Genomic DNA, 13,213 nt, shown 5'->3' on the forward strand with positions numbered 1-13,213 from the left:
TCTGTCCTTTCTCATCCTCACAGGTGGAAGGCATGCCTCAGTGCAGTCCATTAATGATGGCATTTTTGAAAACTCCTAGAGGACTAAGGAGAGTGGTTCCCATTAATTTGTGCTCCTAAGTCACTTGGCAGCTTTTGAAAGCTCCCCTTTTCCCCATATTTTTCACATCTTCAAAGTAAAAGAATTGCAACACACGGTTTTAATGATCCTGACTGTCATTCTGATGTGCAGCCACTGGTTGTGAGTTTTCAAATACAACATAAAGGTCTTTAATTTGTTGAAACTGCTTTTCAAAAAACTTTTTTCCCCCTTTACAGATTCTTAAATATTTTAGGGGAAAATCTGGATGTTAGGTTTAGTTAGTTGTCATTTCTTTTTCTGGATTATGGATTTGATTTGGAATTACAAGGTCGAGGTATTTTGGTTTCAGTTGTTCCGTTTAAGTGCATCTACTTCACGGTATCCATCACCAATGTGCCACACCTCTCCCATACCGGATACAGTGCAGAATTGTTAAACAATGTCCGTGGTTTCATGTAGAAATTGTTTTGCTAAGCAAGCTGGCTGCAGTAGACCTGTAGAAACAGTACAGCAGGACAAAGCAAGCTGGGCTCCCTGAGGCAGAAAGCGCGAGGTTTTGGACAAGAAGTGAGAACAGCTGAACAGGGTCTTAGGGCACAACTGGGGCAGATTTGCAATGAAACCTTGGACACAGAAACCAAGCTGAGCTTGAGCACTTAAGATAAGCCCTGAGCTACAGAAATGCCCCGAGCCAAAATGTAAAGAACTCTTCCCTGTGGTGAAGAAGGAGAAGGAATTATACCTTTTTGTCAATCTTACATACAGTGCACTGCTACAGAGCAGTGGTACCGCAGAAACCAGTGTTGGTATGCATGACATTTAGGCAGGCTTTAAAAAAACTAAGGTTCTTGCTGCTGACATTATTTCATTTTTAAGCAAACACAGAATATCTTCTTTCCTTATTGTGTCATCTTCTCCTCATTCTTGTTCCTCATCTTTCAAAACCTGTTTTGGTCATCAATGGCTCTGGTGAGATGTGCCACAAAAAGGGACTAGTTTCCACCTGAACATCCCACATATTTATCTTTGCTTTGGAAAATTTTAAATGTTAATTGATTAATTCTTGTGCATTTAATTCAATTTTGACAATTCACTGAATTTCCTTTACTTGGTTTCTTTGCCAGTTCAACAGATTATCCATCTAGTTAGTTCAGTCTGGTTGATTGAGTGGCTATCTGATTAAGTTTGATTGCTCTAGTTAATGAATTGGATTGTAAATGTTTATTCCCATCACTTTCTAACTGGTCAAACTTTTTAATCATTTCCACTATCTAAACCAATTAGTCCTGCCCGACATCCTGTCATTTATTTTCAGCATTACTGGTTTATCACCATCTCTTCTTTCCTCATCTCTCCCTCTCTCTGTTACCTGAAGGAAGCCTACAAGAAAGATGGACAGAGACTATTCACAAGAGCATGTAGTGACAGGACAAGGGGGAATGGCTTCAGATTGAAAGAGAATAGGTTCAGATTAGATATTAGGAAGAAATTTTTTACTGTGAGGGTGCTGAGACACTGGAACAGGTTGCCCAGAGAAGTTGTGAATGTCCCATCCCTGGAATTTTTCAAGGTCAGATTGGATGGAGCTCTGAGCAACCTGACCTAGTGGAAGATGTCCCTGCCCATGGCAGGGGGGTTGGAACTAGATGATCTTGAAGGTCCCTTCCAACTCAAGTCATTCAGTGATTTTATGATTCTATTCTTCTGCTCACACAGTCTGACTCTATCCTTTTTGCTTCATCATCTCCCTTTTCTGTTCTGAGTTTCTAAGCTTCCCCACTGTCTCTCACTTCTTCATAAAGGATTACCATGATATTCCTTCACAAACATGAATGGAGTTCAACAGCCAGGTCTTAACTTCAAACCTCAGTACTATTTAAATCAGAAAACCTTTTCCTACAGCTAATAAGGAACTTCCTGGATATAAAACAAAATTCAGAGCAAAACTACCCCAACTTTGTTTTTGCAAAAATCAAGGATCTGCATGCTCTCTGTTACAGGCCAGCAGTCTTTTGAAAAAGTATGGGTTTATTATGGAGAGTAAAGGGAGAGTGGGACTGTCATCCGCGTACACAGTAGAGTCAGACTGCATAAATCTTTGAATCTGGAGTAATACTGGTTTAAAATCATTGGGTCATCTGTAAATCATCATTGTCCTTCCCATTTCTGAAGTGATAATAGCGAATCTTATGATTGTTTTAATAAATCCAAGCAGTTAAAACATCACAAGAACTAAGTGGCAGCAATTAATAGTAATAAAAATAAGTTCAATTTGGGGAAAGCAGATTACAGAGTTCATTTTCTTTCACTGAATCAATGGCTCCCCTGTTGAAATAAGCCTTAATTAAGGGAGAAGGTCAGGATAAAAATCATATACAGCATTAAAAAGATAATGTATTGGCCAATTCTTCAAGGTGTTAAAAAGTACTTAAGACCCACAAGTGCCAACATTTGCACTGTCTCTCAAGCAGTTCCTAGTACCTCTTATGAGCAGGTCCTTCCCTTTGGATTATTAAATCTTTGGATTTTAAAGGCTGAGATTTCTCAATTCTGTTTCTTAACCCAAGTCACCTAACCTTTTATGAGTTAGAGTAGATGAACCTGCTTACTCAGGTAATACAGTAACTTTGCCTAAGAAACACACTCATTTGGAGCTGCTCTGGCAGATTCCAGCCGTTCCACCTTCTTTATGGAAGCATCTATTTTAAAGACCAGTTTTAAGTGCATTATTACACCATCTAAAACATTTCTTTATAGCTCCCTCCTCCACATCGTAAAAACCCAAATATATGGTCAGTTGATTACTAAATAGAACAAAAGAACAATAGGTCCCATTCACAAACAAACTGGCGTCACAGACTTGTGAAAACCAAATGCTTTAGATATTCAGGTTTGTTTCCCCCCCGCTATCTATTTGTTGAGCACACTAATGTTCTAAATAGATTAAATTATTTAACATAACCCTCACTGTCTAAATCTGGCTCTGCAAGAAGTAGGTGTTCACAGTCAGCAACAGAAATGCATAATCATTAATTCATTACTGCAAGAAGCTACTCTACCACTAATTGAGTTACTGTGCCTTTTCTAGAAGCAATATTAAAACTAAATTTGCTTAATTTTTTTTATTCCTAGCATTACTATAACTTAATTTAAAAAGATGAAAGTGAAAACAAAGATAAGCCCCATAACAAGTTCATTAAATTTATTTTACTTAAATTGGCACAAACCACAAGTGAAATAACTTTCACTTTGGAATGACTTTAAAATGATTTAACTTTACTGCAGCCACCACACTCATCTGTAAAGCAGTTTTTTCTCCAAGACAAGATCCCTACAGGATTAAAACACTAGCAGGTTAGAGATAGTTTTTGGCACACAGGCTGAAGTCAGAATAATCAGTCATACCTCATGGGGGAGCAGAGGTGAATGGGTAGGAAGGTGGTTGCCAAAGCACTTGGAAGCAAATATTCTTAAAATAGTAAGGCTTTTCCAAATGCCTACTTAGTGAAATTAGACCCTGAGGAAAACCAGCTCAGTTGAACTGTATAAATAGCACAGGCCACTCCATGGAAAATGCATCCAATCTGCCTGATTTTTTTTTTTAAATGAAGAAACTTAATCCAAACATACTTAATAATTCCCATTGATTTCAATTAACTCTGAACCTTTCCTCTGGCTTGGTAAGCTCTTTAATCGTGGCATTAATGCCAAAGGAAATTCTCCAGCTTCCTTTACACAGAAGTTACCTGGATAGGCCAAGTAAATATTATGGTAAATGTTGGTCCTAAACCTCAAGACAACTACTTTTGAAATTATGTCTACTTTTCTTTTTTTAATCTTGTCTATTTTTCAGTTTTATAACAACAACACATTACTGACTGTGCTCATTGTTCTGTTCATCTGAATTTCTGTACGGGGTGGATCTCAAGACCATACAAGATGACATGGTTGATTCCACTGAAGGTGCATATCTTCTTTCCCCTATCCCATAATTGCAACTAAACAAATAATATATAATAAAATATTGTCAATTCAGCTAGTTGTTTTATAAATTTCTGTAAATATCTTGCAGTTTTACTCAAGTGAAAATTACTTAAATGTTATACAAAAAAATTTTAAATTAATTAACTATTAACATCTAAATTAGCTGTGTGTCACGTGGCACTTCAATTTGAAACACATTTAATTTTTTTTACAATGAGAAGAAGCAGCTGCCAGAACAACCTCCCCAGGGATGTGGTAGAGTCCCCATCACTGGAGGTTTTTAAGATGCAGCTGGTCAGGGTTCTAAATAACCTCACCTAGACTTCCTTTCACACAAAAAGTTGGACCAGATTCTCTACGGAGGTTCCTTCAACCTGGGCTGTTCTGTGATTCTATCACACACACTGATGTAATCTCAGTCTTCTGTTTGGAAGAGGTTAACTCTTCTAGGCAATTTTCCAGTAGGAAGCATCAAGAACTCATTTTGAAAAGGGGCTCACTGGTATTTCATTAAGTTCAGTTAACCACAACATCCTGTCATGAAATTAATTTATAAGACAAACTGCAAAAAGTGAGCATACGTGGGAAAACTGAAATGATACATATTCAGGTTTTGTCTGAATACACAAAACCATCAATTTAGTAATGATTCAGATACAGAAGCAATCGTGTTTGGAGAAAGCCCTTATTGATCTCCTGCAGTTGACTCATAAATCTGTTGCTAGACTATTTATAAAAGGGAATCATGAAAAATTCTGTGTGGCAGTCAGTCGTATTTCTTCACACACGTTGCAAGTCCATATCCTTACTCTTTCCTTGCTATCTCTTCTTTCAGTAAAATCATCTTCTAGCCTTCAAAATTTTTCCTTTCTTGAGAGGTCCTCTGCTTTACATCAAGGATTTTGCCTTTAGTACAACCTTAACTTCAATTTTCAGAAATTTGCATTAATACAACCATGAGATCATTACAAAACTGACTGCCTACAGCTCTGAAGGTAATGAGTGTATTTCTACGTACTTTCAGTATCTATTGAAAAAAGCTATTGCTGAGTGGACAGAAGCATTAACTTAATCAACAACACACAGTCTCTCCCCTCTCCAAAATAAATGGTTTTTATGTTGCTTACTGAGCTTGAAAACTTGAAAGCTAAGTGCTTCCTCTTGGACAGGCTGAGTGTCTGAAATAACTGCTTTAACAGCCTTGGAGCATCATTAAACCTTTAACACGTTTCAGAAGCATTTGGTCTCCACGCCCCTTATGTAAAAATTTACTTAGAATTGGTAAATCGAACATTGCTAAGTAAAACAATGTCTTGTCATTTACTTGTACTTACTATTAAGTACTTTAATTAAGACTTTTGAAAATAAGTTAGCAAATTAATTAATTTACAACTGCAATAAAAAATCAGTAAGAAACCCATTAAATATCATAAATAAGTCAATACATTACTTAGGAAATGAACTCTATTTTTATTACTAGAAATTACCATCAACTATAAAATGCCACTGTACCAATTACTTTACATGTAGAAGGAACAAATTCTTAATTGATGTTATTAAATTAATATATTACTTCTCTGCAATTTGTAAATTTATTTTTTTTTTGTGCTTTGGCTGCTGCACTTATTTAAATAGTAAGTTGTAAGAAACAAAATTAGGCAATCAATAGCTTAGGTTTTACACACTGACAACCACGATTTGCTTCACATTTAAGTCAGTAATTGAAACTCAATTGGCTGTAGGATGATGGGCAATGCTACCTGTTAGTTGTCCTGAGCCAAAACCTATAGAAGTACAGGCAGTCTTTCTATTGACTGTTGGGGCTTTCTGATTGGATTCTGACTCTATGGTTGAGAAAAACTGTAAGAGCTCTCCCTTTCTAATGGAAATTGGGAAATGTGAAGATATTCAAGCGACAAGTCACTGATTTTCTAATCTGCTGCAATGTTGACTGAAGAAAGGGAAATGTGGGGCACAATTAAGACACTGCAATGACAGACTTACGTTTCCACTCAACTATTTTTAATTAGATGGGATATGAATCTAGAATTTTTAAATCTAGAATTTTTTAAAAATTCAGAATTTGATCAGCATCTGAATCTATTTAAGTTTTTAATTTTAATTCCCCATTCAATCCCATATAGACTGTTATTTATTTTGGTTCAAATGCAATAATTTTTTTCTATGCAAAATCTTTTCTACGATCAAAGAACTCAAAAAAAATGGAATTACCAATGGGCAAAAGCAGATTCCAACCTCAAGCTTCTACCTTCTTCAAGCCTTTGTTGTTCTTCACCCCAAGGGTGGTTGGGCACTGGAATAGGCTCCCCAGAGAAGTGGCCCCAGCACCAATCCTGACAGAGGTCAAGAAGCATTTGGACAACACTTTCAGGTACATGGTGTGACCCTTCAGGTGTCCTGTGCAGGGATAGGAGTTGGACTCAATGTTCCTGAGGAGTCCCTTCCAACCCAGCATTTTCTCTGATTCCATGATTCCATATGTAACCCACATATACCTATGGAAATGGGAGCCTAATTTCCTATGATTGTCTGTACACCTTAATTTATTTTTAAATTGCATATATGGTCTTCAAAAGGCTTAGAAAAATGAGGCTGAAGGCATGTTACTGTTTCTCAGATGTTTCTTTCCCAAATTCACCCATGTTTTATGTGCTTCAGTGACGTTAAGGTATCCAAGTAGCTAAGCTGCCCAAAGGCTTCTAACAGCTGCAGAAAAATTAGATTTAGATTAATCTTTTCTTATTACTTTCTCTATTTTCTCCAAGCCTAGGGTGCCACCCTCGGCTGCTCATCACCACCTTTTTTTCTTGTAAAAGGACACAGTACCACATCTTCAGCCGTGTGCGAAAGGCTTAGTGGTCTAAACCAACTGAAAAAAAAAAGAACAAGTGGTTTTATTTTCCGGTGGTATTATTCATACACCATGTCCTCTAAACAGAGCAGAGGAGTAGCCATTTGCTACAAATCTGTAGACAAAATGGGAGATTTGTTCCTTCTTTTCCTCACAATGTGTCTTAATGGCCTCAGCACCTGACATCCGTCATCGGCAGAGCAGTGCTTGGTGTGGATATGAGCTCGCAGTCTGTCACCTACAGTTCCCCTTCAAGTGCTCCCAAGAGAAGGGTTCATGTGCCCATAGTCTGTTGCAATTAATTCCCAAAGCACTGCAGATGTGGACGAGTTCTGTCTGTACACCAGCAGCAGAGCAGGTGTGTTCAGTCTGAACATGCCCTGTGCTTTCAGCACAATGTCAGGCTGTTCCTTTCCTGAGCCTCGAGAGCACCTTTACGTACAAACAGTGCAATAAATCCCTTAATACAACTGGCTTTTGTGGAGAGCAACATAAATGACCAAAATAATGTATGTTCTCCAGCACATTTCCCTGTCCTAGACAGGTTGAGAAGAAGGACAGGCAGTCCAAGTCAGCAGTACTCCAAATAAATAAAATGGACAAAAAGTAATGTGTTAAGAGCTATAAGTAGTAATATTCTTCACTGACATGCCACCTAAAGATTTCAGTATGATTCACAGGGTCCATAAAACTGGTAGAGCTAATATGCAGCTGCTTCTGGCATGGAGCACTAAATTTACATACTGGGATTGATAACAGAGCTTGTATTTAAAAAAGTAACCCCCATTAAGGTTGTCCATTATTAAAACTCCACACATTACATTCAGCTATTAGGGGTTACTCAGCAATAACTGCTTTGGAATATTGCCAAAGAAAGCCATACTTTTTAGAATCAAGTTTTCCACAGTTGTTTAAAAAACAATCCTGAAATTTGTAACCATGAAAATAAAAACAGTGGTTCGCAAGATGTCTATCTAGGAAAACCCCTGATCTGTTCCACTTTCTGCTGCAGAAAAGCGAAGTTGTCAGGATAGGCAAGCCAGGATGAATACTCCGTTTCTCCTGAAATTAAGTTTTCATAGAAATTCTGTCCAAATGGAAACATATCCCCCCCCCAGCTCTGTCAGACTTGTTCTTAACTTCTCAAAGGAAAATTCTAAGGCTTTCTAAAAAAACCAAACCAAACCAAAAAAACCAAAAACCCCAAAACTACCTTGGAAGGGACCCTACTTTATTTTTTATCCTCCTCTCCAAAAAGGCATCAAAAGATTATGAGCCAGAAGCAATCAAATACAGTGTTACCTGAACTGCAGTTCTTCATCGCAAAGGAATCCACAGCTGCTACGCTCTTGTTCCCAGCAGCAATATACTCCAGTGAGATCCGAAACGGCTTCTCTAGGTGTCCAACTCTCCTTTGAAGTAACACCCATCTGGTCTCATCATACAGAGAGAGGAAAGAACAAAGGATAAGAGCCGTAAGAAAGGCTACTTTACAAGGACCAAACCCCCAAAGGAGTAGCTCCACATACGGCTACTCACACTGTGCCTCCTACCCCAGTCCTCACTTCCCTCATAGCGCCCCATGGTCAGGGCCTTTCCTTCCCACGGATTTTGCAAAAGCAAGCTTCTAAGCACCAAGATTTCCAGCCAGTTAAGATGTGGAAACCCCGCTAAACAGTAGCTTATTGTTCTGTTCTGTCACACTTCTGTGCACCCAGATTTCTCACAGATGCTTGCCTGTTGTTTAAAAGGAACCTAACTTTCTGTGCAAAGCAAGCTGTGAAATCTGTAGCACACATGCACATCCCCTCTAAATATCACTCCTGACTCTCACTGGCAAAGTCTCTTAGTCACTCAGGCAGTAAGATAGTCTCCAGGGGTGTACAATAGCTGTAATTCTCAGCTGTGCAGCAGTGGCTGAGGTAACATACTTTGCTTCTAATTCAGGTGGCTGGAAAGTCTACATATGCATGAAGCACTACAACTAAAACATTCCATTTCTCCTCCTCTTATTTCCTGCCTCCGTTTTCCTTCTTCCCTCTCTCCCAAACAACAGAAAGTCCCAGCAAGTAAATCAAGAAACTGGATTAGCAGCTCTGGAGACTAACATCCACACTCAGAGAGTGTTTCCACTTAGTATGCTTGTTGCCAAGAGTAAATGAGAACAAAAAGCCTATTTGAACTCAATTTATTCTCTGAGATGTTAGAAGCCATCAAGGCCTGGCTGTCTTTCATGTCCACCTTCTCCCCTCTGATCAGCTGGGTCTGCTGCTTTGCTTGAAATAACCTGTGCCAGACACCATAAGAACTATTCCTAGACCCTCCCACCACCTTCTGATTCCAGTTCTGTATCCAGTAAGACAAGTCGAAAGGTAGACAGTAAAAATAAAAGTATCTATTTTTTCCCAAGTATACTGGAATTCTGATCTGCAAGGAAAACTTTTAGAAATTAAATACTTATAAGATAACATAGTCTAGTCTATTTTCCCTTTCATCCTTAGGCACAAGGCTGCCAGTAAAACCACTTGATGCCATTCGTGAAGGGCTGCTTCCCAAGAGACACATATTACTTCAGCAGCAACATGGATCCTATCACCTGTTTCACTCCAGTTTATTCAGCGCCTGCTCACTGACCATAAACATGAACACAGACAAGAGATTCTGTAAAGTCACTCAGTCACTACTAATCCACTTTTTCAAATTTCTATTCTGTTTTAGGAAAAACACAGCAGCAAGGAAAAAAGATCTCCCTGTAGCATACTCTAAGTGGTCAGCTGGAGTCAAACAAGCCAACAGGAGTCTAACAAAGCCCATTAGGAAACACTCTTTACAGCTCCAGCTGCAACTTTCAAAAGATGAGAACGAAAACTTATTATGTTTCCTTAAGTTGTTTATAAACACCATTATTAAGCATTTTTGAGGAAGACTGTAACTATTTCTGGTTGTCAGAAATTTTTCATTGCTTTTACACGAACTCCCACATTTTTTGTTACTCTTACAAAAATATTTCTCATCAAGAAGTCCCATCACCCCTCAGTGTATGTGTTTATGCTTGTCCGTGGTCTGTGAACACGAACAAGTTTTTCTTGGGGAAGGGAACCCACTGGAACTGATGTTCTGAGCAGAAGAAACTACACAGTTTATCTGGCATCCACAACAAGAATCTTCTTCTCCAGAAGTACGCCAAAATTTGGATGTTACAAACTTAAGAGGCACTTCTGAAAGGAAATCAAACAATGTGTGTATGATGTTTGGACCAACCAACCATCCTTGTGCCTGCTACAGGCATGGATCAGTCCCAATACAGGCCCTACACTGTGACCAGTTAGGAGACTTTTCTTTGTTCCAGAGGCAGACACACTGTTTATCTTGTCACGGACACAATGTTGTCATTCATTATGCTCCAATGAACTGGACAAAATTCCCAGCAGGCAAGGAAGCTGCCAACAGGTATGTTAAGGACCCAGAGAAAACTCCTGAGCAAGGGCTGCATAAGGACCCTGCTGACAGCTACAGCAGTTCAACTTGCAACTCAGAAAAGCAAATGCTGCTTTTTAATGATTTACTAGATGTCTTTGTACCTCCTTTTCCAGCAAGAAGAGTAGAAATAGAGTGCTAAATTTCCTTTTTTGTTTACAGTAATTTTAATTTCCACATCTCATCTTCCAACTTCTGTGCTTGAGGCTCCCACTTGAGGATGTTGGCATCCTCACTCTTTTTCTATCCCACTCCCCCAAGAGATAAATCTGCTTTTGCTGAAATTAAATAGAATAAAGCATTGAGAGTATTTTAAATGCCTAGCTTCTCTGCGTGTGACTTCTTTTGATGTCATCTCAAGTTAGGTATATTATGAGGATTAGAGGATACAAATTTCCCTACAAATAGAATCAAAACCCACCCTAGATTAATTTTGATTATGAAACATATAAGCATCTGTATGTCATGAAAATTGTTTTTCTCAGCTTCAGAAGACTGATGGATTTTAATTCCAAGAACGCAGTGGCTCTCAACAATGATTTCCATTTCTGTGCTACCACTAACCCTCTGGATAAATGTGCCAGGAGTTTTAGGAATTGCTTTTCTGAGTTACTGGTGCAATAACTTTAGTCTGAGATTCTCGGGTCTCTCATAGTTTACCACAGAAACTTTATTAACTCCCAGAGCTGTTGCCAAGCAGGTATTTTATATCACCGCAATGCAAGACTGAAAAAGGCAGACTCACTCAAGCCCAGATTCATTACAAAATATATTCATACATCGTGGTACAAACTCCTACAATAAGTTGCCTGAGATTCAAAGATTCATGTGAAAAGAAATACCAAGTATCGGCCTCCTTCTTCAGAGACATGAAAATAAATGAGCTAAAGATGACATTAACTGGTGGATTTATCAGGAATACTAAAAATAGCTACTGGGTCAGCAGAGGCACCTGTGGCAAATTCAGATGGGAATTGATTCTGCCATCATTCTGTGGCAGAATAGGGACTGATCTCCAGACCTTTCTATACAACACACTGTATTTCACAAACCCATACTCATTTGCAGATCCTGTACTACAGGCTGCCTGGCAGCAGCAAGATCTACTTCAGCATAACCAATATGTATTAGATGTTAATTAGTAGTAGCTTTATTAAATTTCTATCAGTGGCCTACATGTTAAGAATCTAATTTTAGAAAGCATTTTAGCAAGGTAACAGAAAAGTCAGTCATCTTTAGGGATAGATGGGGGAACACCATGTCTGGAACCTCTTCATACTAAAATCATGTTTAACTGATGACAAACTGATGCAAGCACAGACTCTAAGTGGACAGTGAGGTGAACTGTCCAGAGAAAACTGGCTGAACTGCCAGGCTCAGAGGATTATCATCAGTGGTACAAAGTCCAGCCAGAGGCCAATCACTAGGGGTACACCTCTAGGCCTATAATGTTTTCTGTCTTCATTAATGACCTGGAAAATGGGACCAACTGCACTGTCAACAAACTTCTAGCAAGACTGGGAGAGGCAATTAATACACAGGACAGTTGGGGTGCCACTGAGAGGGGCCTTGACAGGCTGGAAATTTGGGCCAACAGGAACCTCATGAAATTCAACAAAAGGAAATGCAAAGTGCTGTCTCTGGGGAGGGAACAACCTCATACACCAGCGCAGGCTGGAAAGTGGCTTTGCAGAAGTGGATCCTAGTCTATGAAATGTTGAGCATAAGCTAGCAGTGTGTCCCCAGTGACATGAAAGGCCAATAACTTCCTGAGCTGCACTGGGAACTGCAGATCAAAGGGGTGATTCTTCTCCTCTGTTCAGCACTGGAGAGACATCTGGAGCACTGGATCCACTGCTGGACTTCCCAGCACAACACAAACATGACTTACTGAAGTGAGTCCAGCAAACAGCCAGAGAGATGATTAAGGGACCAGAGCATCTGACCCAAGAGGAGACTGAGAAAATTGGAATTGCTTAGCCTGGAGAAGAGAAGGCTCAGGAAGGACCTTGTCAATGTTTATATGTTCTGGGAGTATGGAAAGAAAACAGAATCGGACAGCAGTAGCCAATGAAAGCAAGCAAAAGGCACATTTGCTTGAATTGAAAACCAAGAAACTCCATTTAAACACAAGGGAATACTTGCTTATTCTAAGGGTGACTGAACACTGCAACAGGTTGCCCAGAAATCTTATGGAGACTATCTCCAGACATTCAAAATGTGACTGGCTATGGCTCTGGGTAACTTGCTCTAGCTCACCCTGCATTGAGTAGGGAAGTTGGACTGCTCAATCTCAGGTTCCTTCCAACCTCAACCATTCTGCAATTTGTGAAATTTAGGTCCCAAAAGCAAGTTACAGCAGATAACAGATTGCTCCTGTTATCCTCTGCATAACCTCCAAGAACTCTAGAGGGGGATGAATCAGACCAGTAAGCTGACAACTGCAAGGACAAAGGACACATCACTATCATCTCTGCACAGCCTTCAACACCACAGCCTATTTTTACCACAACATTGGCCATAATAGCCATGATGATCTCTCTGGATACTGCCTCAAGCAATAAAAAATACTTCAGTTTAACATTTTAAACTTCATGCTGTAAAGCAATGCACTGTATTATTTTGTTTAGGCACTGCCCAGCGTCTTGATATAGTGAGCCAGATCCACCCAACAGGTCTTTCACTGAAGCTACAGTAAGAAAGAAGCTGGCTGAGATATCTAGAATCTGCAATATACATCAATTGAGACAGAAACTAACAACACTGTGGTCTTAAATGACAGAGTAACCAAAAATCCTA

At 39.2% G+C, this 13,213-nt stretch overlaps 1 protein-coding gene across 1 annotated transcript in view; it reads right to left on the reverse strand.

The window, feature by feature from the left end:
- ALK (anaplastic lymphoma receptor tyrosine kinase) overlaps positions 1 to 13,213 on the reverse strand; it is a 307,709-nt gene that overhangs the window by 95,070 nt on the left and 199,426 nt on the right. The window contains exon 5 of the mRNA XM_017812959.1: positions 8,240 to 8,367. Coding sequence (XP_017668448.1) covers positions 8,240 to 8,367 — 128 coding nt within the window. The remainder of the gene's footprint in view (positions 1 to 8,239; positions 8,368 to 13,213) is intronic.

The sequence above is a fragment of the Lepidothrix coronata genome, unplaced genomic scaffold (assembly GCF_001604755.1).
Source record: "Lepidothrix coronata isolate B3197 unplaced genomic scaffold, Lepidothrix_coronata-1.0 Scaffold38, whole genome shotgun sequence".
In the NCBI taxonomy this organism is placed as follows: Eukaryota; Metazoa; Chordata; class Aves; order Passeriformes; family Pipridae; genus Lepidothrix; species Lepidothrix coronata.